The 25,186-nt window shown below is 46.1% G+C and overlaps 1 protein-coding gene across 8 annotated transcripts in view; it reads right to left on the bottom strand.

Annotated features, from left to right (window-relative positions):
- NTM (neurotrimin) overlaps window positions 1-25,186 on the bottom strand; it is a 1,016,090-nt gene that overhangs the window by 118,568 nt on the left and 872,336 nt on the right. For all 8 annotated transcript variants that reach the window (XM_061592407.1, XM_061592408.1, XM_061592409.1 and 5 more), the window contains one exon: window positions 19,519-19,644. In XM_061592407.1, coding sequence (XP_061448391.1) covers window positions 19,519-19,644 — 126 coding nt within the window. The remainder of the gene's footprint in view (window positions 1-19,518; window positions 19,645-25,186) is intronic.

Genomic DNA, 25,186 nt, shown 5'->3' with positions numbered 1-25,186 from the left:
AAGCATGATTTAGTAGAGTGCACTGCAGCCAAATTAATGCTGGCTATAATATAGTTTACCTCATTAAACAATGCACACCAAGATCCCATCTGCTGTAAAACAATTGGTCTCCGAAGTCTAGTGTTCATCTTCCAGGGTTCCTGGAAGATAATAAATGGGTAATATCCCAGCGATAATGGTAATGGAGTCACGGCTCAGAGCTAATATTATGGCAAAGCAGTAATTATTTCAACAGTAAACAAGGAGACGGTTGAGCTGCCAACAGGATTTGAGCCTGTTGAAATGCTTCAGTTAATTTAGCTGGATCCCAGGATGGTGGGTTGGCTCTTAGAGGGAAGATGAAGTTCTCATCTGCCAAGCAAACAAGCCAAGTCTCGCTATCATTTGTTGACTTCCATGGGGCTAAGACCTGCCCTTCCCACCCAAAATATGATTGAACATCTCGGCATTGACCGCAGGTACCATGCAATGAGAAATGAGACAACTTTTCAGGAGGTCTCCTCAAAGAGACAGAGGCATCACCCAGATTAAAATTGGATCACAGAAGCCTGGTGGGATGAACCTGAGCAAAAGTTTCATACACACAAACAAAATGAAGAATGTTGTAGGACAGATGACAACTGTATAGCTGCCACCAATTTTTACCAAAAATGAAATGTGAAGGTTCTTGCTCAAATTGGGAGGGGGTGAGGGTGTGTCAGGCCCAGGATGCGACTCAGGAACAAGACCAGAGGTTGTAGTTAATTCGTGTTTTATTAGAGTAATGTCCAACAAAGACTGCGCTTTCTCATGAAGCAATACAGGGATACAGGTCCTGCGACATTGGGAGAAAGTTGACAGAGCAAGGGACTTCTTTCCGCCTGTTCTTTAAGAAGGGGCTAAACGGGCGCGCAACCTTTCGCTCCTCCTTAACTCCCCCTCAGGTACTGCCCGCCTTCCCCCCCTTCTCTCCTGTCTTATCAACCGTCTGCGTGTGCGTGGTGAGGGGGGAGGCATCACCTCCTCCTCTTCTGAAGTGTCCGATTCCCCTATGGGTGATAAAGGAGGAGCTGAGGGTAAACCATCTCTCCGCCTTTCTGCTGTGATCAGCCCTCCCTCTTGCTCTGAGCTGCGGAGAAGGGAGGGCCTGGGAATGTCTGGGGGGGATTCTAAAACTTCAAGGCTCTCAGGCTCCCCGTTGCTAGGCGACCCTATCTCTGGCATGTCCTCTGTTTCGGCTTCGCTCCACAGAGGGTAAGTTCCTCCCTCCTCCCTCTGCCAGCCATTTGAATCCTCTTCTGACAACCCCCCAGGAGCCCAGCTCATCCTCCCGACACCATCCCCCTTCTCAAGCTGTGCCCCCCTCCCCCTGTCTGGCTTGGGGCGGTGAGGAAAACGTTGATGGAAAAGTTTTACTAACTCTGGAGCATGCACATCATCTGCATTTTCCCATGATCTGTCAGCCACTCCATAGCCCTTCCAGTGAATCAAATACTGCAGCTTGTGGCGTCTGATCCTGGAATCCAAGATTTCCTCAACTTCAAACTCAAGCTGCTCATTTATCAGGAGTGGGGACCCAGGAGGCTCCTCCGGCCGCAGCTCACTGGGAGGGGCAGCTTTCGTCAAGAGGGATCGATGAAACACAGGATGTATTTTAAACATGTCAGGTAGCTTCAGCCGGTACGCCACGGGATTAATTTGAGTTTCTATTTCAAAAGGACTCACCCTTTTGTCTTGTAATTTTCTACATTTGCCCGGCATCTGGAGGAAACGGGTGGACAGCCATACCTGGTCTCCTGGTTGAAGGGGGGGGGGGCCCTCCTTCCTGTGCAGGTCAGCAACTCGCTTGTACTCTGTTTTGGCTTTGTTTAACTGCTGTTTCAGTGTTTGTTGCGCCGCTTGCAATTCTTTTAGGAAGTCCTCAGCTGCCGGTACCAGCATTCCTTCTGAGCTGCTTGGAAAGACTTTAGGATGGAATCCATAATTCGCGAAGAATGGGGTTTGTTGAGTGCTGGAGTGTAGAGAATTGTTGTAGGCGAACTCTGCAAAATGCAAATATGATACCCAGTCAGTCTGTTGATAGGACACATAACTTCTTAAATATCTTTCCAAAATGGCATTCAAGCGTTCCGTTTGCCAATCTGTCTGGGGGTGATGGGCGGAGGAGAGTTTTAATTCCGTCTGCAACTGTTTCCACATTGCTCTCCAAAATTTGGCTGTGAACTGAGTTCCTCGGTCTGAGACGACACTGTTTGGCAACCCATGCAGTCGGTAGACTTCTTTGATGAATAACTTGGCCATTTCCTTAGCCTCTAAGGCCCCTGCACAAGGGAGGAAATGCGCCATTTTGGTGAGTAGATCTACCACGACTAAAACGGCTGTCATTCCTTGGGATTTGGGTAGATCAGTTATAAAATCCATGGAGAGATCCTTCCAGGGTTCATGTGGGACAGGTAGCGGTTGTAACAGTCCTGCTGGTTTTCCTGTTTGTGTTTTTGTCCGCAGACAGACAGAACAGGACTTTACATAGCTTTCAATATCCCTACGCATTTTAGGCCACCAGAAGTCCTTGGCCACGTTCTGAATGGTCTTGTAAATCCCAAAGTGTCCCGCTGTGATGGAATCATGGCACTGGCGTAGGATTCTGAGCCTTAATTCTCCTTCTGGCACATATCTGGCTGTTTTGAACCATAATAGTCCATTCCTCCAGTGAAAGGTTACTTCTGAGTCTTGACTTTGTCCCGTCTCCTGCCCATATTTTAGTACGTCTGCATCTTCTTGTTGTGCCTTTTTGAGTTCCTCTTCCCACGAAGACTGGCATGATCCCAACATTAATTTCTCTGGCGGGATCACATACTGAGGCTGGTCCTCGGATTCACTTTCTTTGTACTGTGGCTGTCTGGATAAGGCATCAGCTCTCTGGTTTTTGGCTTGGGCTTGGTAAGTGATCTTGAAGTTAAACCTGGTGAAGAACTGGGACCATCTTATTTGTCTCTGGTTCAGCTTTCTGGCAGTTTGGAGGCTTTCCAGGTTCTTGTGGTCGGAGCGCACTTCGATCTGATGAGGGGCCCCCTCTAGGTATTGTCTCCAGTTTTCAAAAGAGTCCTTGATGGCCAGCAGCTCCTTCTCCCAAACTGTGTAATTCTTCTCTGCAGGCTTTAACTTCCGAGAGAAGTACGCACAGGGGTGCAGCTCCTTTCCTTCTTGGTCTAATTGCAGAAGGACCCCCCCCCCGATAGCAAAATCTGAAGCATCTGCTTCCACGATGAAAGGGCGGGTCGGGTCAGCAAAGTGCAGAATGGGCTCGGAAGCGAACCTTCTCTTCAGCTCCTCAAAGGCCTGGGTGGCATTCTCTGTTCATTGAAACTTCTTCTTTCCCCTTAAACAGTCAGTCAGAGGAGCTGTCAATTTGGAAAACCCTGGAATGAACTTTCTGTAATAATTGGCAAACCCCAAAAACCGTTGTACATCCTTTTTGGTGACAGGTTGGCCCCAGTCCAATATACAGCTTACTTTCCCTGGGTCCACCTCCACGCCTTCCGCTGAGATTCGATATCCAAGGAAGTCTAGAGACTTGAGGTCAAATCCACATTTCTCTAATTTAGCATACAGGTGATTTTCTCTCAGTCTCTGCAACACCGTCTTCACATGCTGTTCGTGGTCTTCCTGGTTCTTTGAGAACACCAAGATATCATCTAAGTAACAGATTACATATGTGTCCAACAAGTCTCTAAACACGTTGTTCATGAATTTTTGAAAAATTCCTGGACTTCCACAAAGTCCGAACGGCATGACCAGGTATTCATACTGTCCGTAAGCGGTCAAGAACCCTGTTTTCCATTCATGTCCCTGCTTCATCCTGATCAGATTGTACGCTCCTCTCAAATCCAACTTCGTGAAGATTTTTGCAGAGCACAGTCGGTCCAACAACTCTGAGATCAGGGGCAGCGGGTAGCTGTTGGGGATGGTGATCTGGTTCAATGCGCGATAGTCGTTACAGGGTCTGAGTTCCCCCCCCTTCTTTTTCACAAACAGTAGTGGCGCTCCAGCAGGTGATTGTGAGGGGCGTATGAATCCTCGCCTCAGGTTTTTATCCAGGAATTCCTTCAGGGCCTCCCTCTCATTCTCTGTGAAAGAGTAGATTCTCCCTGATGGGATGCTGGCTCCTGGCACTAGATCAATCGCATAGTCGTAAGGGCGGTGGGGGGGTAAAGTCTCTGCCTCCTTTTCATCAAACACATCTTTGAATTCTTCATACTTTGGCAGCAGGGTCATTTGCTGCCCCCGCTAAGGTGTTCTTGATTCCTTCAGGTTGACAGTTCTCCTGGCAATACTGTGAGGTGAACCACACCACCGCCTCCTTCCAACTTATTGTGGGTTCATGCTTTGCTAGCCAGGGCATTCCCAGAATCACCTCAAAGTTCGAGAGATCTGACACGTATAGCGAAATGAACTCTTCGTGCCCGGGGATTTGAAGTTTCACTTCCTCCGTGGCTTGTGTCACCCCTCCTGACTTCAGGGGTCTCCCATCGATAGTCTCCACAGCTAGGGGAGCGTTCAGTTTCCACCGGGAAATTGCATGACGCTTGACTAACTTTACATCAATAAAATTTGTGGAGGCTCCACTGTCAATTAAGGCAGTGGAATTAAACACCACTCCTCTGGAAGTTGTAATCCGAATAGGCAAGACCAACACCCCCTTTGAGGGAGGTTGGATCGTTGGGGGGCCTTTATACAACGCTGCCCCCAGTCCACCGGCCTGCACGTGGACTGGGTGTTCTAGTTTCCTGACGGCTCAGCTTTCCCCCCTTTTAGTCCACAGTCTCTGGCCACGTGGCCCGGCTTTGAACAATAAAAGCATAAATGTTCTTGGCGGCGTCTTTCCTTTTCTTCTTCCGACAGTCTTGGCCTAGCCCCTCCCTGTCCCTCAGCTGCATTACCTGCCATTCCTGCAGAGGGAAGGGTCTTGCTGCGAGATGCCGAGGCTGAGTATCTCGGGACCTCCTGCTTCCTTTCCAGGTGCCTTCCTTCCATCCGGTGATCTATCTGTAGGCATAGCCGGATGAGCCCTGGTAGGTCAGCGGGGGGGAGGTCCTGGCCAACTCATCCAGGATTTCAGCATTTAATCCACTCCGGTACATAAACATCAGGGCGGCGTCATTGTAACCAGTTTCCTGGGACAGAATTTTAAAAGCGTTAGTGTACTCGGAAACAGTCCCTTTAGCTTGCTTCAGAGCGCCTAGTTGCTGCGCTACTGTTTCAGCTCTTTGCGGGTCTTGGAACATCTCGGTCATCTCCTGTATAAATCCTCTGTACCTTCTTAAGACAGTATCTTTTCTCACGAGATACGGAGTCACCCATTTTGCAGCTTCTCCCTCCAGGAGGCTAATCACGAAGGCCACTTTAGCCCCATCGTCTGGAAACTCCATGTGCCTGACATCCAGATATAACTCACATTGAGCCACGAAAGTTGCCAACTGATCACTTTGTCCCGCGTATTTTGGGGGCAATCCAATGGGAACCTTTACTGCGGCAGCTGGAGGGGCTGTTTGCATCTGGTCTATCGTGGCCTTCAAGGCTTGATTATCCGTCTTCAGCGCCTTGACTGCTGCTAGCAGGGCTTGGACATCCGTCTGCAATTCAGCTACCTTAGTCCTCAAGAGTTTCACTTCTTCCGTCTCAGAAGTGGGGTTCGTCCCCCCCGCTGCTCCCTTTGACATCTTGTCCCAGTCAAGTGAAGAGAGCGTTGAGGGTGATTTAGGTGGCTCTGTCAAGCTGTCAGGCCCAGGATGCGACTCAGGAACCAGACCAGAGGTTGTAGTTAATTCGTGTTTTATTAGGGTAATGTCCAAACAAAGACTGCGTTTTCTCATGAATCAATACAGGGATACAGGTCCTGCGACATTGGGAGAAAGTTGACAGAGCAAGGGGCTGCTTCCCGCCTGTTCTTTAAGAAGGGGCTAAACGGGCGCGCAACCTTTCGCTCCTCCTTAACTCCCCCTCAGGTACTGCCCGCCTTCCCCCCCTTCTCTCCTGTCTTTTCAACCGTCTGCGTGTGCATGGTGAGGGGGGAGGCATCACCTCCTCCTCTTCTGAAGTGTCCGATTCCCCTATGGGTGATAAAGAAGGGGCTGAGGGTAAACCATCTCTCCGCCTTTCTGCTGTGATCAGCCCTCCCTCTTGCTCTGAGCTGCGGAGAAGGGAGGGCCTGGGAATGTCTGGGGGGGATTCTAAAACTTCAAGGCTCTCAGGCTCCCCGTTGCTAGGCGACCCTATCTCTGGCATGTCCTCTGTTTCGGCTTCGCTCCACAGAGGGTAAGTTCCTCCCTCCTCCCTCTGCCAGCCATTTGAATCCTCTTCTTCCAACCCCCCAGGAGCCCAGCTCATCCTCCCGACAGGGTGGGACCAGTGGAATTTCAAATGAAGAAAACATAATTTTACCCTGTTCTTTGACACAATACACACACACACAGACACACACCTTATTCTTCTGGTTGTACATTGTTTGAACTGATTTTCAACTTGTATATTTGTATTGTTGTAACCCCTTATGGAAATAAATTGAATAAATAATAATAATCAGATTAGTAACATTTCATGTGAGTGGTGGGTGTAGGCTACAAGGCCCTAGCATATATATTTGTTCTGGAGGAACATGTAACAAAGACAGGAGGGGCATATTGTCGTTGTTGTTGACTTCTAACCCAGCATGAGAATGCAAAAACCCAAATGTTCAGTCTGAATCTAGATTTTGAAATTCCTTTTCTTTAAAAAAACCCAGCAAGTCTCTGGTCTATTTAAATGTGGCATATATAAAATGAGCACAGATAAGAGCCATAACTATATGTTATTAATACCATTGGAATGTTCTTCAAATTAGGCAGTTCTGCAGCTTCCCCTTTTTTGCTGCCAGTATATTGCAGCTCCTGACATTCCATATCTCTCTATTGCTTTAACAAGAAATAAAATAAAAAACCTCTTTATATTATCCTGCCTATCAATTATCGGATCCATCTGCAGGCAATTCTCCCCAATCTTTGTGCTGTCTATTTCCATGACCGTCTCAACTAAGCTCGCCATGCAGAGCAGAATCACTGGATATACTTTGTGTGACAGGGAAAAGGAAAACTGCTGAGTGTCAAAACTTTTCAGTGCCTGGAAATGGATTTTCCCACAAAACCATCCTGTTGCAAAAAAGAAAGTGCATTCTAAAGACTCCATCAAACTGGCATAGTTTATCTAGTAGAATCCTGGAAAATATGGGGTGGATGTGTCAGTGGGGGCATTTTGAGGCTGCATTTCCACCTATCATTAATATATTTATATATGTGCAGATGTTTGGTCTGATCCAGCAAAGGCTCTTCTTATGTTGTTCCTTACACAGACAACTTGGGAAATCTTAGTACAATTATAGCTTCTACTCATAATAATGTTTGCAGAGACAATTCAGGGACTGTGATGAGGCTAAGTAGGAAGGGAATTCTAAACACTTAAAGAAGGTGGCTCTTCTTAGTGAGTACACAAGTGAATGTACACAATTATATTGTTAGATCCCTTTGTGTGCTGCTGTGTTAATGAACAGATACCTATTAGTTATCTAGGGCTGCCTTTTGCTTGCTCAGAGTAGCACACCCGTACAACTGCTTTATCCTCTTAGGGATGAGCAAATCTGTCAATTGCATTTCTTTTATTCGCTCAGTCTTAAATTCAGTTCTCCACATTTCTGTATCAGTTTGCATTTTTTTAAAAAAGGACTCATGAAGATTCATCAGGATTTTAGCACACATTTCTCCTGGCATGCAGATTTTTGTCTGCAATGTTGACTGATATACACACTTTTGCAGATGATGTTCCCTAATATAATGCATTTTAGGTGTTCTTTTCATGAATATATGCATTTTTGTGCATACCTTTCTCTGCTTTTTGTACACATTCTTTAGCTGGAGAGCTGCATCACAAAATTCAGAGAAATGTGAATTTCGAAGGGTAGCTGTGCTCCAGTTCACACATTGTTTCAGAAAGTGCAAATTAGGTAGGTTCACATCAAAATGCTGAACCACATTTCTCCCACATCCAGACATCCTCATTGGTGCAAACATGGTGACATTTTAACCAGAAGGCTTACACAAGTTTCATGGGCAAACACTTGCCAACAACATGATCACCTTGACAACACAGAAGATTCCAGTGAAAGGGAAAGCAGTAACCTTGGAAACACCTGATTGCCTATATCTAGATTTCCTTAACCAGACTCCAATGACTTATTCCAGTGAGTAAGGAACTGTGTTGCAGGGCCAGGGCAGCTGCAATAGGACTCACAAAATGAAAGAACCCTCCTTGAAATAGCTCATTGGTTGAAGATACCTTATCATGCACATACCTGTAGTTCCCTTACACCCAAAGCATGGAGGGTTCCAAGCAGGCCTGAGTCACAGCAACAAAACCAACCACTGGTAAGGACTTCTCCCTACAACCCTTTCTTGGTTCTTGGTTGCTCACACCTATATGTCAGGGCTAGTAGTCTGATAATTAGGAGGTGGCCCAGATGCAGCGGTCCTCATACACCTCAGTTTATGCTTGAGTAACTTAGTTGCTCATACTGAAGACCCAGGGAAAAATTAACAGTTTTATAGGATATTTATTATTATTATTATTATTATTATTAGCTTACTACAAAAATAGTTTCTAGGCTACTTACAAGCAGAATAAAAATAGGAGTTAGAAACAAAGCGAACATCAATACACTAACAAAACTACAACCTCAAGAATCACATCACAACCACAACAGTAAAAACATCAGCACTTTATGGGCATGATAACCCATCACAATCCAGTATATGCCTGGGGAGAGAGGGAGGCCTTAACCTGGTGCTGAAAAGTCAAATCTAGCAGGGCTAACTGGAGTGAGCATTTCACAGCCGGGGACAACAACCCAAAAGCTCCTGTCTCATATGTCCACCCTCTGGACTTTTTTTTTTAAAGGGGCACATGGAGACTGGCTTCAGGTGCTGAATGTAGGGTTTGGGTAGGTTTATGTCAGGAGAGGCATTCAGTAATATGGAACAGTATTAGCTGCTTGTCTCACCTGATCCTTGTGGGTGCCATGACGCCTGACTCTGTCAGTGATCTGGTCACAGAGTCGGAGGCTGCAGGTTGGGTCAGGTTCACGGCTCAGAGCTGACTGCTGAAGACAGGGAGACCATTGTGCCTGAGGCTGTTGGACAGGAGTCCCCAGTCCTCCTAGATCACCAAGGCCTATAGGGCCACAGGCACCTTCCCTGAGCCTGAAGAATCAGATGTCTCCCACCACATAGCACATCAGTGGAATGGAGGAGGAGTGCTCGCCTTCAGGCCAGAAGCTGGCCCTTTAAGGCTCTGCAGTTCTATACAAGGGGCTGGAGCCTGGAGGAGGGTCTGGAGACAGAGAGATAAAAGGCCTCCGTCTGCTCCAAATCTTTGTTGGAGAAAGTTGCTCACTTGCAGCTATTTGTGGTCCAGTAGCCCCTGGCCAGCCTTGCCTCCAGCACCTTGCCACTTTCTCTGTGGGATTTGGCACTGGCCCAGAACATGACAGCGGGTTAGTAGATGCAATACCACCTCTGCCAGTAGAGGTACTGCAGTGTATCAGAGAACAGGCCAACAATTTTCACCCCCAGCAAGCTGCTGTGATGGTGCAGAGAGAACGCCATTTTGGTCACACTGCCAGAGGTCCCAGTTATGCTAAGCACATCCTTACAGTTCCATTCCATTGTCTCTTCCTCTGCCAAGGTCTGCACATTACAAATGATGCAACCAAAATAAAGCATGCGCCCTAATATATTCCATGCATAAAACCCTCTTTCTCCAAAACACTTTCTTCCTTTCTGGAATGTAAGACTTCTGGCTCCCATGGTCCTATTTCACAAGGCAAGCCATGCTTTATGCACCTTACATTAAGGAGGGCTAGGGGGCATAGCGAACAGATAAGTCAATATGGATACAGCAACAGCCTGGATGGAGCTCCCAGCATTTTGCCTCTGACCCAAATGCTCTTCAGTGTCCTAATTTCTTGGGCATCCCCTCTGTTCAGAGTTTGGGGTCAGTTTGCATTGGAAACCAAGGCAGCTAGAAAACCAGAGTTCAGTCTGCACAGCCTGTCTTTCCAGTGTGGCGAGCCTTTTGAACCTCAGCCATTATTAACAGACTTGAAAGGTCTATGGCTGAAACCAATTAATTACAGAGCACCTTTGAAACTACTCTGAGCAAATGTTGCTCAGGAAAACCGGCAGAATCTCTCTGTGTGTGCTTGAAGAGAGGAAAGAGGGCCTGTGCTCTGTGCAGAGAAATTGTGTGACTGCCTCCCACGCACGGTTCTATTTCCTGACCTTCAGCATGCCATTCTCTTGCTGCCTGCCCACCTGGTGCTGCAGAGGACATGTCTCTTGCTTGCCACTTGAACAATCTCAGCGTCTCGCAGAACTCCGACACCAATAATATCTGCCAGGCTCTCCGCTGCTGGGCTGAACCTGTCCCCACCAGGTGCCTCCCTGACACCCTCCATGCCTAAGAACATTTGATGCCACAACATCTGCCAGCTCTGGCTGAACACATGCTGTCAATTAGAGCCTCCAGGTCTGAACGACTGGATTACCGTAATGAGCTCTAAGTGGGGCTACCCTTGAGGTTGGTCCGGAAGCTGCAGCTGGTGCAAAATGCAGCAGCGACACTGTTCACTGGGGCAGGGTATCACCAACATGTCACCCCACTGCTGAAAGAATTGCACTGGCTGCCCATTTGCTACGGGGCCAAGTTCAGGATTCTAGTTTTGGTGTACAAAGCCCTATACAGCTTGGGACCAGGTTACCTGAAAGGCCATCTTATCCCTTATATATCCAGTTGATCACTGCGCTCTGCAGGTAAGGACTCCTGCAGATACCATCCAATCAGGAGGTCTGTTCCACGCAACATAGGCAAACAAAAGCACTAAAGACAGTTTAAAACATCATAAAAACAGACTTTCAAATACATTAAAATAAAACAACTTTAAAAACTTTTTTAAAAAGAAAAGCTTTCGAAAAAAGTTAAAAACATATTAAAAAGCAATTCCAACACAGACACAGACCACCGAGTCCAGGCATCAGTCCAAGGCTTGCATGGCCTCTTCTGATGCAGATGTTATGGAGAAATAGAGTTGGGTATCATCAATGTACTGCTGACAACTCACCCCAAATCTCCTGATGACCACTCCTAAGGGCTTCATATAGATGTTAAATAGCACGGGGGACAAGATGGTACCCGGTGGCAACCCACATCACAACTGCCAGGGGACCGAAAGATAATCACCCAATGCTATTCTCTGAAAATGACCTTGGAGATAGGATCAGAACCACTGTAAAACAGCACCTCCAATACCCATCTCACCAAGTCGGCCCAGAAGGTTACCATGGTCAATGGTATCAAAAGGTGCTGAGAGATCAAGTAAGAGTAACAAGGTCACAACTCCCCCTGTCCTTCTTCCGATAAAGGCCATCCATCAGGGCGACCAAGGCTGATTCAGTCCCATAACCAAGCCTGAATCCAGACTGGAATGGGTCAAGATAATCTGTTTCATCCAAGAGTACTTGCAATTGCTGGCCACAACCCTCTCAATCACCTTCCCTAAGAAGAGGGTATTTGCAACTGGTCAGTAATTGTCGCAGACCAATGGGTCCATGATGGGCTTTTTCAGGAGCGGTCGAATCACAGCCTCTTTCGGGGAGGCTGGAACCACTCCCTCCCACAATGATGCATTGACCACACCCTGGATCCACTCAATCAAATCCCCTCAGCAAGCTTTAATAAGCCAAGAAGGGCAAGGGTCGAGAGGACACGTTGCTGGCTGCATCATTGCAAGCACCTTGTCTATGTCATCAGGCCGCATCAACTGTTCCCAAGAAGTTGCAGCAAGCATTGCACTGAACACCTCATTGGGGACTACAGTAGATGAGGAGGGGGCATCAAAACTGCCATGGAGGCGAGCAACTTTACCCTCAAAGTGCCTCACAAACAACTCACAGTGGGCCTCCGAAAGGTCTAAAACTCCATTTCCTGGAGTTGATGTCAACAGACCCCTGACAATACAGAAAAGCTCCATTGGACGGCTACTTGAGGATGTGATGGAAGCAAAGAAGTGGGCCTTCTTCACCGCCCTTACCTCCACACAGTAGGCACGGTTATGATGTTTTACTCATGCTCGATCAGCCTCACAGCACGTCTTTCACCACTTGCCCTGTAGCAGTTGTCCAGCCTGTTTCATTGCCCTAGGCTCACTGGTGTACCAAGGTACAGACCGGACTCCACAATGCCAGAGAGAGCTCTCGAGGGCAACCATGTCAAGAGCACGATGCGCCTTGCGGTTCCACAGTGTGACAAGGGCTTCAACAGGGTCACCTGCTCTATCTACTGAGAACTCCCCCAGGGCATTCAGGAATCCACTGGATTCCATCATTCTCTGGGGGTGGACCATCTGTCCACCACCCCTGCAAGGAAGGATTGGAGCCATAAGTCTAAACTTCACCAGGAAGTGGTCTGACCATGACAGTGGGGTGACATCCACCTCCTATCTCCAGACCACCCCTTCCTCCATCTGGAGCAAAAATTAAGTTGAGGGTGTGCCCTGCCCTATGCGTCGGGCCAGTGACAACTTCGGACAGTCCCATGTTTGTCATAAAGGCCACGAAGTTCCGAACACTAGAGGCAGCCTCAGCATGGACATTGAAATCACCCAGTATGGACACTGAAATCACCCAGGACTATAGTTCTGGGCTCCTCCAATATCACAGCCAAGATGGCCTCTGCCAGCTCAGTCAGAGAAGCTGCCGGGCAGCAGGGTGGATGGTACACCAACAGCAACCCTAGTTTACTGTCTCCTTGGCCTGACACCAGGCACAGGCCCTCACAGCTAGCTCCAAGACCGAGTGGTTTCCTGGTGACAGAGATGGAAGTTCTGTAGACCCCAGCAACTCCTCCCCCTCCCCGTCCCTGCAACCTGTGCTGGTGTTGCACCGAGTATCCAGATGGGCAAAGCTGGGTCAGATCTACTCCTCCCAGCTCACCCACCCAGGTCTCAGTAATGCACACCAAATCGGCACCTTCATCCACAATCAAATCATGGATGAGTGTGGTCTTATTGTGTACCAATCTGGAGTTAAACAGCAACACACACAGGCCAGTGGGCACAGCAGATGAGCAACAAGGAACCCATCCATGAGAGGAGTGGCAGCAAGGAACAAGGTATAGATACCCTTGCCCTTGTCTTCTATGGTAATTCACCACCTTCCCATGGCTATACTTCCCTCTACCCATGATCACTGAAACTGGGTGGCATCACCCATGGCCCTCCTTACTAAGACTTCTCCTTAACACCTGGTATGGACGCAACAACAGCCCACCAGCAAAACCTACCTGAGCCATTTATCCCAGTAGGCCTCTGTGAGAATTAGGAACAATAAGACCCACTCAATATTTTTCACAAAGGGCACATCTACTCTTCCTCTGTCTCACTCTCAGGGAGGGCCAGCCTTCTGCCATTTGCAGACTCTCACTCTGAAGGCATCTGGTGACTTTCTGCTATCATTTAGTTCACTGCACAGGCTGTCACCCTGCGCAGGAACAACACATGAGTCATACGCCCTCCCACTACTAATCTCCTCCAGATTGGTTAGAAGAAAGAAAGAAAGAAATAGAAGGGGGGTAGCACCCTCACCCTCACCCTCAGGACTCCCTAAGGGGATCCCCAAGGGCTTGATGCAAGAGGCTGCAAGATTAACTGCAGCCTCGCTCTGGAGCCAGGGTCAGGCAGAGGGTCCCAGTCCTTGACCACTTACCAGGGACTTCAGCTGTCTCAAAAGGCAGCAACCCAGAAATGCAAGGAAGCAAGCACCCAGATGCTCAGATACTCACTCACAGGGCAGGTCTTCTTCAGTCCCCCTAGTGCTGCAGCTGTTTTTAAACCTTTTGTTGTTGTTTTTTTAAAAAAACCAATGATATATTTTAACCTTTTTTAAAGGTTTTGGAAGCTTTTTAAAAAAATGTTTTTAAAGATGTTTTGTTTTAATTTTAAAGTATTTCAAAGTCTGCTTTTATGATGTTTCAAAGTGGTTTTAGTGCTTTTGTTTGCCACCCTGGGCTCCTGCTGGGAGGAAGGGCGGGATATAAATCAAATAGTAAATAAATAAATCAAACTATTAAAAAGAGCCAAAAAGTTGCTTCTTGACCAAGTTGCACCTCAAGAGGCAGGTCAAAATATGGGAGGCTGTGATGGCAAGCTCCTGCGTCAAGAAGGGATGGCGGCACAGGCAGCAATCCAGTGGAGGCTGGACTGTTAGGGATAACGGGGCACTGCCCCACCAGCCTCAGCCTGCCCTTAGCCAGCTCCCACCTGTTTGCCTTCTTATTTACCTCCAATCTAGGGGGTGGCACTGCTTATTAGCATCCTCCTCCTCAATCTAAGGGTTGCCATTATAAAACTCAGTAAGAAGGAAGATGGGGACCTAATTAGACTGTGTTGGCTCTGCCTGTCATTGGCTCTGCCCCACCTATGGTTGGGCTCCCTACCTTCTGCCCTACCAGTCCCAATGGGCACCAGACACCACCGCAGTCCTGTGCTGGCCCTTTCCCTGACTGCACTGAAAGCATCCTGTGGCTACCACTTAACATTTGCCTAACACTAGTTGTGTGCCAGTTGCTGTAGAGAATGCAGAAAAGAGAAGATCCTGCCCTGGAACCTCTGGGTGACGTGCAGGTAACAAATCATCATCATCATCATCTGTGCTTCCAGAAGAGCTTACCAATCTGAGCAAGAGGCAAAGGACAGGGAAAGAATTCAGAATATCAGCCAGTGCCTGTGCTCCTTCATAAGTATTCATGATGAATTCAGTGCAACTGTCTCCCACCCTCTTTCTTTCTAAAAACATGAAAGGTTGGGCGCCTTCCAACAGAAGTGATCAACAGCAGGTGCAGGATGGACAAAAGGATGCACTTCTTTGTGCAACAGGAAATTAACCTAGAAACATGATTGCAACAGAAAGCTGCCATGGCAATTAGTTAAAACAGCTTTTTTAAAAAGATCAGAACAGTCCAAAAAAGAGAGGCCTGTCCATTCCAGTGGAGGAATGGGAGAAGCAGGGTAGGTGGATGGGTGGCTAGGGAGAGACTACTTAAATATCCCTCTTCTTTCTGTTTTTGCACTCCAAGTAGCCCGCCCCTGAGCTGCTTTTCAGCTCATGGAAGAACCTAAATATTTTCCTCCACTGGATTAAAATGGGTAGGGGGAAATGGATGAGAGGGAGAGGATGAAGCATCCCCTCTGCCCCTTCTTTCGCTGAAATGCACAAGGTTTGATGTTGCATTTGGTCAAAACAGAAAAAAAATACAGGAGAAAAAATATGCACAGCTACATGTAACATTTGCCTTGGTCCTGAGTCAGAGCATTGGTTCATGTAAACCAATGTGGTCTAATCTGCCTCTCCAAGAGCCCAGGCAGGAGATCATTCCTAGCTCTACCAGCTGAGGTTCTTCTAACTGGGAAGGGCCCTGGCTCAGCGGTAGAGCAACTGCTTTGCATGAGGAAAGCTTGGTTCTCTTTTAGTTGACAGAGGAAACTGAAAAGGAAGCCATCCTTGAATGAAGACATACGAAGGATCCCAAAGGGGCTTGAGAGAGACTGGTTGCAGCCCCCCACCACGCTGCAATGGAGATGGCATCTGTGATAGAATTTACCCACTCATCACTAAGGAGAGGAACTCCAACAGGTCAGATTAGGGAAGCTACGAATGATACCTATGATTTCTCAGTTCCTATGCACAAGCCGCATCTTCACTGTTGTGGATAAGCAGCTCAATCAGATAGCAGGTTTGAAAGTATTATGAGAAGACTGGACATACAAGCTGATGTGCAATTTAGCCACATTCAGATAATAATACTTAGGTCTTGTTCAACAGTGATACAGATCTGGATTGCACTGCTTACAGCACAGGTGGAGATACCTTTGTTTTCCTTATCAAGGGCTGCATTTTATTGTAGATAATCTGTCAGAGGTCACATGCCAGTGGTGGATGTGTCCAAAGTTAGTCATGGGTGGGACCAGAGTAAGCATAGATGGGACCACACCACCTCCCTCCCTCCCTCTCTTTCTTCTGGGGGAGAGACAGATCACTCTTGCCAAAGACCTGAACTGAACATTTGCAGACAGCTCTTGAAATTAGGCCAAGGGATGCATGTGGCCCTTCCCTGCCTTAGACTGATGTGCCTTTGAATGTGAATCATCAAGTACAATCTAGGAGTCATAGAAAATGGCATGTATGCAATTAACAACCATGATACGGAGCTGCGTAGTGAAAAATGGAACATTCATTTTATTCATGCAGTGGTCTGCATGTGAGAAGGCAGGCATGTCTGTGGGGTGAAAGGGTGCGGTTTGGCACATCTCTGGGAGGTCAACTTTCTAAATAATCTTTCAGACACTAGAACAGCATGCATCCCAGGAACTAAGCAGTGCCTGAATACAGGACCAGCCATAGTTGTTGTGATGAAAGGGATGATGGGCAATTTATCCAGGCCCTGCTGATAAGCAAACATTCCACTAAAGTAGAACAAAAAATCAGGGTGTGGATTCTTTATTGGGCCAGACAGAAGTTGCTGGAGGACGTAGTCTGTCTCCTTGGGGATTATGGATTTTCCAAGACTTAGATGACAATTTTATTGAATCACATGGCAAAGACCTTGGAAGCATTTTGTAAAGGAGGGGAATAGTCTGTAGTTCTTCCAGATGCCTGCTCTGGATTCACCGGGTTGAGTGGGGGAGAAAAGTCCCCCGCAACAACTGATCTTTGAGGGTGACTAGGCTGCTAATGCAGAGCATGTAATCTGGACATGAAATCTGGCGAAAGCTGCTCCAGTAAATTACCCAACTCTGCAGGTAATTTCTGATTAGCTTGCTCCTCTCCCCTTGGTGCTTCAGCTGTTTCCATAGCAGCTAAATCCTAAATAAAATGGAGACATCTGGTTCAAACTCAGGTAAAGCTCCCTTGGGGGAAGGAAACTGGCTGGTTGACAGCAGAGAAAGAAAACATCCTTGCAGAAAGTGAGCAGCAGCAGCAACCCCTGAAAGTGTCACAGACCAGCTGGGGCAAAACCCCATAGGTAGTAAGCAGGGCCTTGAACTGTCGATGAGGGTAAAGGAGGTAACAGAAAACAAGAAAGGGGTGTTGACATGACATGAAGATGGGTAGCAAGCACCAAGCGAAATTGCAACAGTCTAATCAAAACCCTTTTGCCTTCACTGGCGGCTGGTGCCCACTGGGACTACTGGGGTGGAAGGCAGGGAGCCCAACAGCAGGTGGAGCCAGAGCCAATGTCAGGCAGAGCCAAGAAATTGTAGTTTGATGCCATCCTCATCCCTGCTGAGTTCTACAAGGGCAACACTGGGCCTGAGGAGGAGGAAGTTGGTAGGCAATGCCACCCTTTGGATTGGTTGTAATTAGAAAGGCAGGCAGGCGGGGGCTGGCTGAGGACAGGCTGAGGTTCTTGGGACACTGCCTCATTCACTCTAATGGGCCAAGCTCCATTGTTTTGCTTCATTTGGAATCCCTAAGCATATTTCACCCAAGCAGGGACTTTGAAATGCACCTTGAAATTGCACTTAAGCAAATGTTGGTGGCAATTTTACTGAAATCTATACCTATGAGTCACTTTGTTTGGACTTTGACCTGACATAGCCTTCTTCAGGCATGAATCTAGCTCCCATATTGCTCTTCCTGGGAACAGGGACATGCAAAGTGGCCATGCCTGGTGTCTATGCAGACATCTGTAGCAAGGGGACCTTCAGCATCCATGTGACCCAGAACACCAACTGCACACAGTTCCAAGCTGTACTCACTCCTTTGTGTGTATAGCTATATGTGCAAAGACTCCCATCACTACAGATATTCACACTGCACATTAGGGATTGGTGAGAATTTCAATTCAATTCACATTTCAAGCCAAATCTATCAAATTCGCACTTTCCAAAACAGTGTGAGAACCGAAACACAGCCAGCCTTCAAAATTCACAGTTATTGGAATTTTGCAATGCAGTTCGCCAACCAACCAATGTTCACAAAAATGCTTAGGGTTAGGGCAAAGTGTGCATAAAAATGAATATGTGAGTGAAAATAACATGCAAAAATGCATGATATGACAAGAAACGACTTGCAAAAATGTGAACATTAGTAAAATCTGCCAGCAAAAATGTGTTTATTAAGAGAAATCTGCATTAAAATGCTGGAGAAATTTCATGAGGGTTTTTGAAAAAACGCAAAAATGTGGAGAAGCAAATTTCAGATTGGAAAAAATGAGAAATGGAGAGAACCAACATTGACAGATCTTTCCATCCCTACTGCACACACAGATGCCAGAGGTGGGTGGATTCAGCATGTACCCGCTTCCAGGTAGGGCAACACAGGAGCTATAATGATTGAGCTTATGTTTCCTAAATTCCTCCTTTCTGCACTCAGAAGCGATTTAAACAAGCCGCAAGAGATGTGACGGCCTTTCCTGGACTGTACCACTTCAAGATGAAAGTTGAGTGAATGCATACTTGAATGTCCCTTCGAGTTAAAAAAGAAAAAGAAACAAAACCCCTTGAACATGGAAAGTTGGCAGGTCAGAGATAAGGCTAGGCTAAAAGCTCTGGCATGCTAACTCTCCACAGGCAGTGAGCCCCTTTTCATCATGGAGCGTTCAACAAGACGATCCATGATGAGAAAGGGATGCTGTTTCTTTTATCTGTTTCAATCAAACACACTGATCCATTGCAGTGTATCAAAGCATCTTGCAGAAAAAGGCTGCATTGTTGCTTTGAAGGACTTTCTTAGAAACAAACTCCAAGCACTTCAGGCAAACTCAAATAAGAACAGCTTTATTTTAAGTATCTGTAAACAGGGAGCCAAGCTGACTCATTACTTCTAGCCCTTTCTCTTTCTGTGCTCCTCCCCCCTTCTTAGGAGCCCCTCCCTTGAATGTTTCCCCCCTGACCCAGTAACTATCTACACAAAGGCTTCTACACATCAATCACCTTTACAAGGTGAGCAATATATGCCTGTGGGTGTGGGTGTCAGCAACCAGAGTCAGAAGCCCAAGAGAGTGGTCATAAGTACACACACAGCCTTTGCATAATGTGTGCACTAGGCAATGTTCACACATGTGCACAGGGGTCCTCCCCAAGCCAGGGACAACTGATTGCAGTTCTCTCTCAATAACCATCCTTGTCAAGCACAGAGCACTACATGCAATATCACCATCAAAGTCTGACAAGTCCATCATCAAGAAATCCCACCATATGGAACAGGGGTGTTCCTACACCAAGATTTATTTTGTCACATACAGACAGTAGCGGCTGATGGCCCCATGTCAGTGGGGTGATGGAATCTATTGCTGAAGCACCTTGAACAGCTCATTGAAGTTTGGACTAAAACCTGGAGCAGATTCCACTGCCTCACTGACATGGAGCCGCCACCTGCCAATGCAAAAAAAGTATCTTACCTTTGGGTGAGATGTGTCTCCAAGTGATTGTGGGGTCTGGCCTACCCATAGCTATGCAGGTGAGACTGACATTGCCACCTTCATTGATGGAGATGTCTGAAGAGATCTCGACAATCTTGGGAGGTACTGCAAAAAGGAAGAGATGAACGTCAGTTATTTAAGCTGAGGATGATTCTAACAGTGTTGGTTTCTGAAAGCTCTTAAAAATGAACCATTCATTGTGGGGTTGTCACAACAACTAAACTAAGGATGACCAACAGCAATCTGCACCTAATCTAGCCCTCAAAGCAATTTAGCCAACCCCTCTAGGCCACACCAAATTTCAGCCAAGACGCAATAATATTTTTTGCCCAGTTTCACTCGTAATGGTTTCCAAAACTTGCAAGAGATAGTGGCATTGCACACTTTAACATCTGTTAACGTTTGTGTGTCATGTCCTATCCCTACCAAGGCATGTATCCTCCAAAAATCTGTGAAGCTGTTAGGTGGCAGTGGGAACCTAACTAATTCACACTTCCTGAAACAATACATGAAGCAAAGCACAGCTATCCTTCAAAATTCGCATTTCTCTGAATGTTGCAATGCAGGTCTCCAAACAACAAATGTGTACAAAAATGCATATACTCGGTGAAAGTATGCATTAAAAAAGCATATACTAGGTGAAAATAACATATAAAATGCATTATATTAGGGGACATTGCTTGCAAAATTGGATATGTTAAGCAAAACTGCGTTAAAACATGTTTAGTAAGAGAAATGTGCAGCAAAATAATGATGGATTTTCCTGAGGACTTTTGAAATAATAAAAACCAATTGCAAATTGATGCAGAAATGTGGCACCCTGAACTTAAGATTGGACAAATGAGAAACTAGCCGAAACCAAAGCTGCCACATTGATCCCTCTCTAGTTTGCAGTGGCAGTGTCTTTATCACGCAGTTGGACCATCCGCAAAGGGATTGGGTGGTGCTGCAAGATACACTTCCAGTCCTCACCTCACAAAGCCACTGTCTATGGAGATCAACCCTTCGTGGTCAACTGAATGAACAAAAATCATTCTCTCCCCGAGAAGATCTCCATGACGTGCAATAGAACAAGGAATGGAGTTGCTTCTCCTCTCTTCAGGTGGCCTAAACTGCATAGGAGCTAATCTAATTCACACCAGAACATGATCAGACCCACGCTTTTTATGAAAAGCATTCCACTTTAGTGCATATTGCAGTAATGAAGGCACCATAGGGCAAACACAATCTCTCACACCTATGCACGTTTTCCATGTCACCCTTTTTATTGTAATGACCACCACTGGCAAGAACTTTCATGTGCCCCTCCGTCTGGGGGAATCAACCCCTGATTTCCTGCATGACCGGCAAATATTCCTATCCTTGCCTGTGACCTTCTCTCCCCCAATTCTACCACCCTTCGTTGACCTGTGGTCTTCTGTACTCTTAAACAACTCCCTCTGTTTTATGTCCGAAACGCCCACCAAAGACACCTGCATGATGCCATTTCTCTTTCTTCCTTCAAAGCCCTCCTCACAACCTATGTTTCCTTTTACAGGAATGAAAACCATGTTCTCTCCCCCCCCCCGGTCTTTATCTTCAACCACAGCAAATCATAAATGCATACAACATCATCTTGTTTACTTTATATATTTACAAAGCTGCCCCAAGAATCTTTGGCTCAGGGGTGGTATATACAAATGGTTTAATTCATACATAAATTCACATTGATTATTTATTTATGAAAATATGTGTATCCCATCTTTGCACCCCCCCCACACAAACACAAACAAAAATGTTGTAGCTAAGCAAGGTAGCTAAGCAACAATCCAACATCAAAACAGCAATTGAAACATATTATGCAAAACTATCAGCCAAATAACTAATTAATCAAAAGAGCACTGAGCAAAATAAAGAAATAAAAATGAGAAGCCAGTAAAGAAATTCAGCAAAATAATAACTCAGCATAAGAACCAGGAAGGGAAACGACGCTCTTTTCTCAAAGCCAAAATTGAACTGCTTTTGTCTGGACACTGGAGCCTAAGTGCTACCTCCCCCAAGAAAAAATGCCTAGACTCCATTCACATTTCTGTTTAGCTTGGAGAACAGGTGATTAAGAGATGGTATGATAACTCTCTTCAAATATTTGATGGGGTGTCACTAGAGATATAGGTAAGAACTTTGATACAGTTTGCATTTAAAGTTGAATCTGTCAAATCCATACTTTCCATAACACGATGAGAACTGAAACACAACCATCCTTCGAAAGTCACACGTACCCAAGTTTCACAAAGCAGTTCACCAACCAACAAATGTTTATAAAAGAAATGCATAGATAAGGGGGAAAGTGTGTATAAAAGAAGAATATACTTGTGCAAATAACATTCAAAATGCATTATATTAGGAAAAATTGCTTGCAAAAATATATACATATATACATATATATGTGTATGTATGTATATGTTGTTGGACTATAGCTCCCATCATCCCTGACCATTGGTGAATCTAGCTGGGGGTGATGGGAGTTGTAGTCCAATAACATCTGAGGACCCAAGGTTGAAGAACACTGCTATATACTAATAGCAACACTATTAATTTGGCCCAGTAACAAATCAGCAGCCAGTACAGATTTCTAAGCAGGGATGTAATATGCTGCTGGGGTCTCACGCCTTTTAGAAATCGTTTTGCAGCATTCTGCACTAACTGCAGTTTCTGGACCAAAGGCAAGGGAAGCCCCACTTAGAGGGCATTGCAGTAGTCCGGTCTTGAAGTTGCCGGTGCTGGACTACAATGGTCAAGCTATCTTGGTCCAGGAATGGCTGCAGCTGTCATACCAGCTGGTTGGTATGTCAAAACACTCTGTAGACACTTCCTCTGGTATTTTGTAGAAGAAGGAGAGGAACTTTGAATTTATCTTATGACCACAACGCCCATGGCCTTGGCACCCTAGCCTCAATGGAGCAAGGAACCCCAGTCTTGCCTAGCTCGGAGGTTCACTTCTCCCCTATTGAACCCTTCCCAGTATGGGATGACGGTGCAGACACAAGCCTTTCCAAGAGAGCTGGCTGAGCACAGAGCAACTCCAGTGACCTTGCATACATTGCCTCTGATGCGTAGGTAAGTAATTTATTGATCTGTAAAGCACTCCGAGATGCTCAGGAAAGGATTATGTCATGCCAAGGGTCTGCAATAAAATAAAAAATGATGGACTTTTTGTGAACATGAGGGTGATTTAGGGTATGTAGCTGGAAGTGTAGTTAAAGTACATTTTAAGTGGAAATCAAGGTAGGTAATGAATTACTCCATGTTGGGGAGGGCTGCTGGGAATTCATTTTCCTGGCTTCTGACTCAAGAGCTAATATTCCAAAGGATAACAGAGGATCAAGCACAAGCTAACAGAATGGACCTTTGGGATTGGATGGGATGGGGGATGATATTAAATGAAACACAAAGAGGCATCCATTTGTCCCTACTGCAAGTTAGCCAAAGTAGGACATTGAAGAAAGGGTAAAATAGTGTAAAGGAAGACTCTGCTTGTACAGGTGCCATCTAATGGTAGAGATGTAATTAGATTTATTATGTTATGAGATCACTAGGCAGAGAGGCAAAAGAGAGAGAATCACAGAGTCATAAAATAATAGAGTTGGAAAGGGCCTATAAGGCTATAGAGTCCATCCACCTGTTCAATGCAGGAATCCAACTTAAAGCATACCCAACAGGTGGATGTCCAGCTGCCCCCAGAATGCCTCCAGTGTTGGAGAGCCCACCACCTCCCTAGGTCATTGGTTCCACTGTTGTACCGCTTAAACAATTAAGAAGTTTTTCCTGATATTCAGTCAAAATCTGGCTTCCTGTAACTTGAGCCCATTATTCTGTGTCCTGCACTCTGGGATGATTGAGAAGAAATTTGAACCTGAGCTGAAATTGTGTCTCAAGCAAAGTCTGTCAGGGCTAGGGATGGGTGAAAAATTCAATGCTGTTCGTATTGCAAGCCAAATCTATCAAATTAACAGTGTCTGAAACGGCATTCTAAGCATAGGTTGGGGTGGGAATGAGCTGGCCTGAGATCCACTGGATCCTGAGGTGGCCTCACTGCCATCACAGGATTGGCATCGGGCCCAATCCAGGCCTGATCACTGCACCAGGCTGGAGCTGTTACAGCAACTGGGTCTAGATCAGGCCCAGTTGTTATCCCTCTCCCTTTCCACTGTGACTGTTGTGAGCAGCGAGGCTGGGGATGCGGTGGTAGCTCAGCAAAGGCTTGCCAGTGGGAGTGTGGTGTGTGTGTGGAAGTGTGGATTGCACTCTCAGTTTCCTTACTTAACCAACTCAGGGTTGTGACACTGAAGGAAAACACTTGAAGGAAAACAGATGTTTACAGGAGAGGACATAGAAGCGTTACCATACAGATATTCATATATTTAATGATTAACACTCCCACCCCTGAAAAACAGCAGCACATTAGAGCAAAAACACACACACTCCAATCCACCCATTAGAGAGAGAGAAAAGTCCCCTTGAAGTTGGGGATCTCCAAGAAAACCAGCCAAGCTCTTAAAACCAGTAGGAGTCAGTAGGGTGCAGTAGTGGCGCTTACCTGACCTCCCATCACCACCATCTCTGTGGCTTACTGGGAGCGGAAGAGGGAGCTGGCAATGAGGTCAGCAATGGAAAAACACCAGTGGAGCCAATCTGGCACTCCTGACAGCGAGTTCGCATTACACCAAACTTGCCACTGCCTCGCCCTTCTCCCTCCCAATAAGCCACAACGATGACAGTGACGGGAGGTTAGGTAAGCTCCACTCTGTTGACTGCTGCTGCTCAAAACTCTGTACCATTTGCTCAATTCCAGCTCAAGTTACAGAAAACATTTTAACTGACAAATAATATGAAATAGGGTAACATGCACCCTCATTTTCAAGCACAAGGAGGACAGAGTGAAGGTTTCCCTTTGAGCTTTCAACAAAAGTGCTTAACACTCTCCTTTCTTCCCTTGCCTGATCTTCACTTGAAAAGGGGCATTGGAAATGTCAACTGTGATTGTCAATTAATTATTACGAACTGGCCATCAATGGGTACCCATTTGCACCTATATCTGAGATGCAAAACTTGAAAAGGTTTGCATCAATCAGCTTCAGTTGCAGAGGAGGAACGGTGACAGCAGGGCCAGCGTGGGAAGGAAATGAGAATGACAGAGGGAAAGCCTGCCGTTAGTTACCCTTTTAATTCAAGCCCGCAAAGCTCGGATTTAACACGACATTTATTATATGCTAATTAAATGTTTGAATAATTAATCAAATGAATTATTTAAAGTGCCTTTTCCTGTGACATAACAGGTATAATAGGAGATTTTTTACGACGCCAGGGGAACAAAGGCTTAATAAATAAGTGATAATAAATATAAACCCGGTATTATTTAACATTCAATGGCAATCTCAACTCAGCTATATCAAAATATTTTATTAAGATGTCGGTCTTTCTGAGCAAGAGAAGAAAAGGCAAACAGGTGGTGGCAGTGAGGATTCTATAGCCGAATCAGAAAAGGTAGATGGAACCCCCTCCTTAATGGGGAGGGCGATAAAGAAAGAAAGAAATCTGGGCCTCCCTGTTGGGAATTCTAGCCTGCCTCATAATCCCTATTCTTGCCTTGTGCCTCTTGCTTGGAGCT

Source organism: Rhineura floridana, chromosome 12, assembly GCF_030035675.1.
Source record: "Rhineura floridana isolate rRhiFlo1 chromosome 12, rRhiFlo1.hap2, whole genome shotgun sequence".
Taxonomy (NCBI): Eukaryota; Metazoa; Chordata; class Lepidosauria; order Squamata; family Rhineuridae; genus Rhineura; species Rhineura floridana.
The sequence above is the reverse complement of the archived record's forward strand: the minus strand, read 5'-3'. Positions and strand labels throughout refer to the sequence as shown.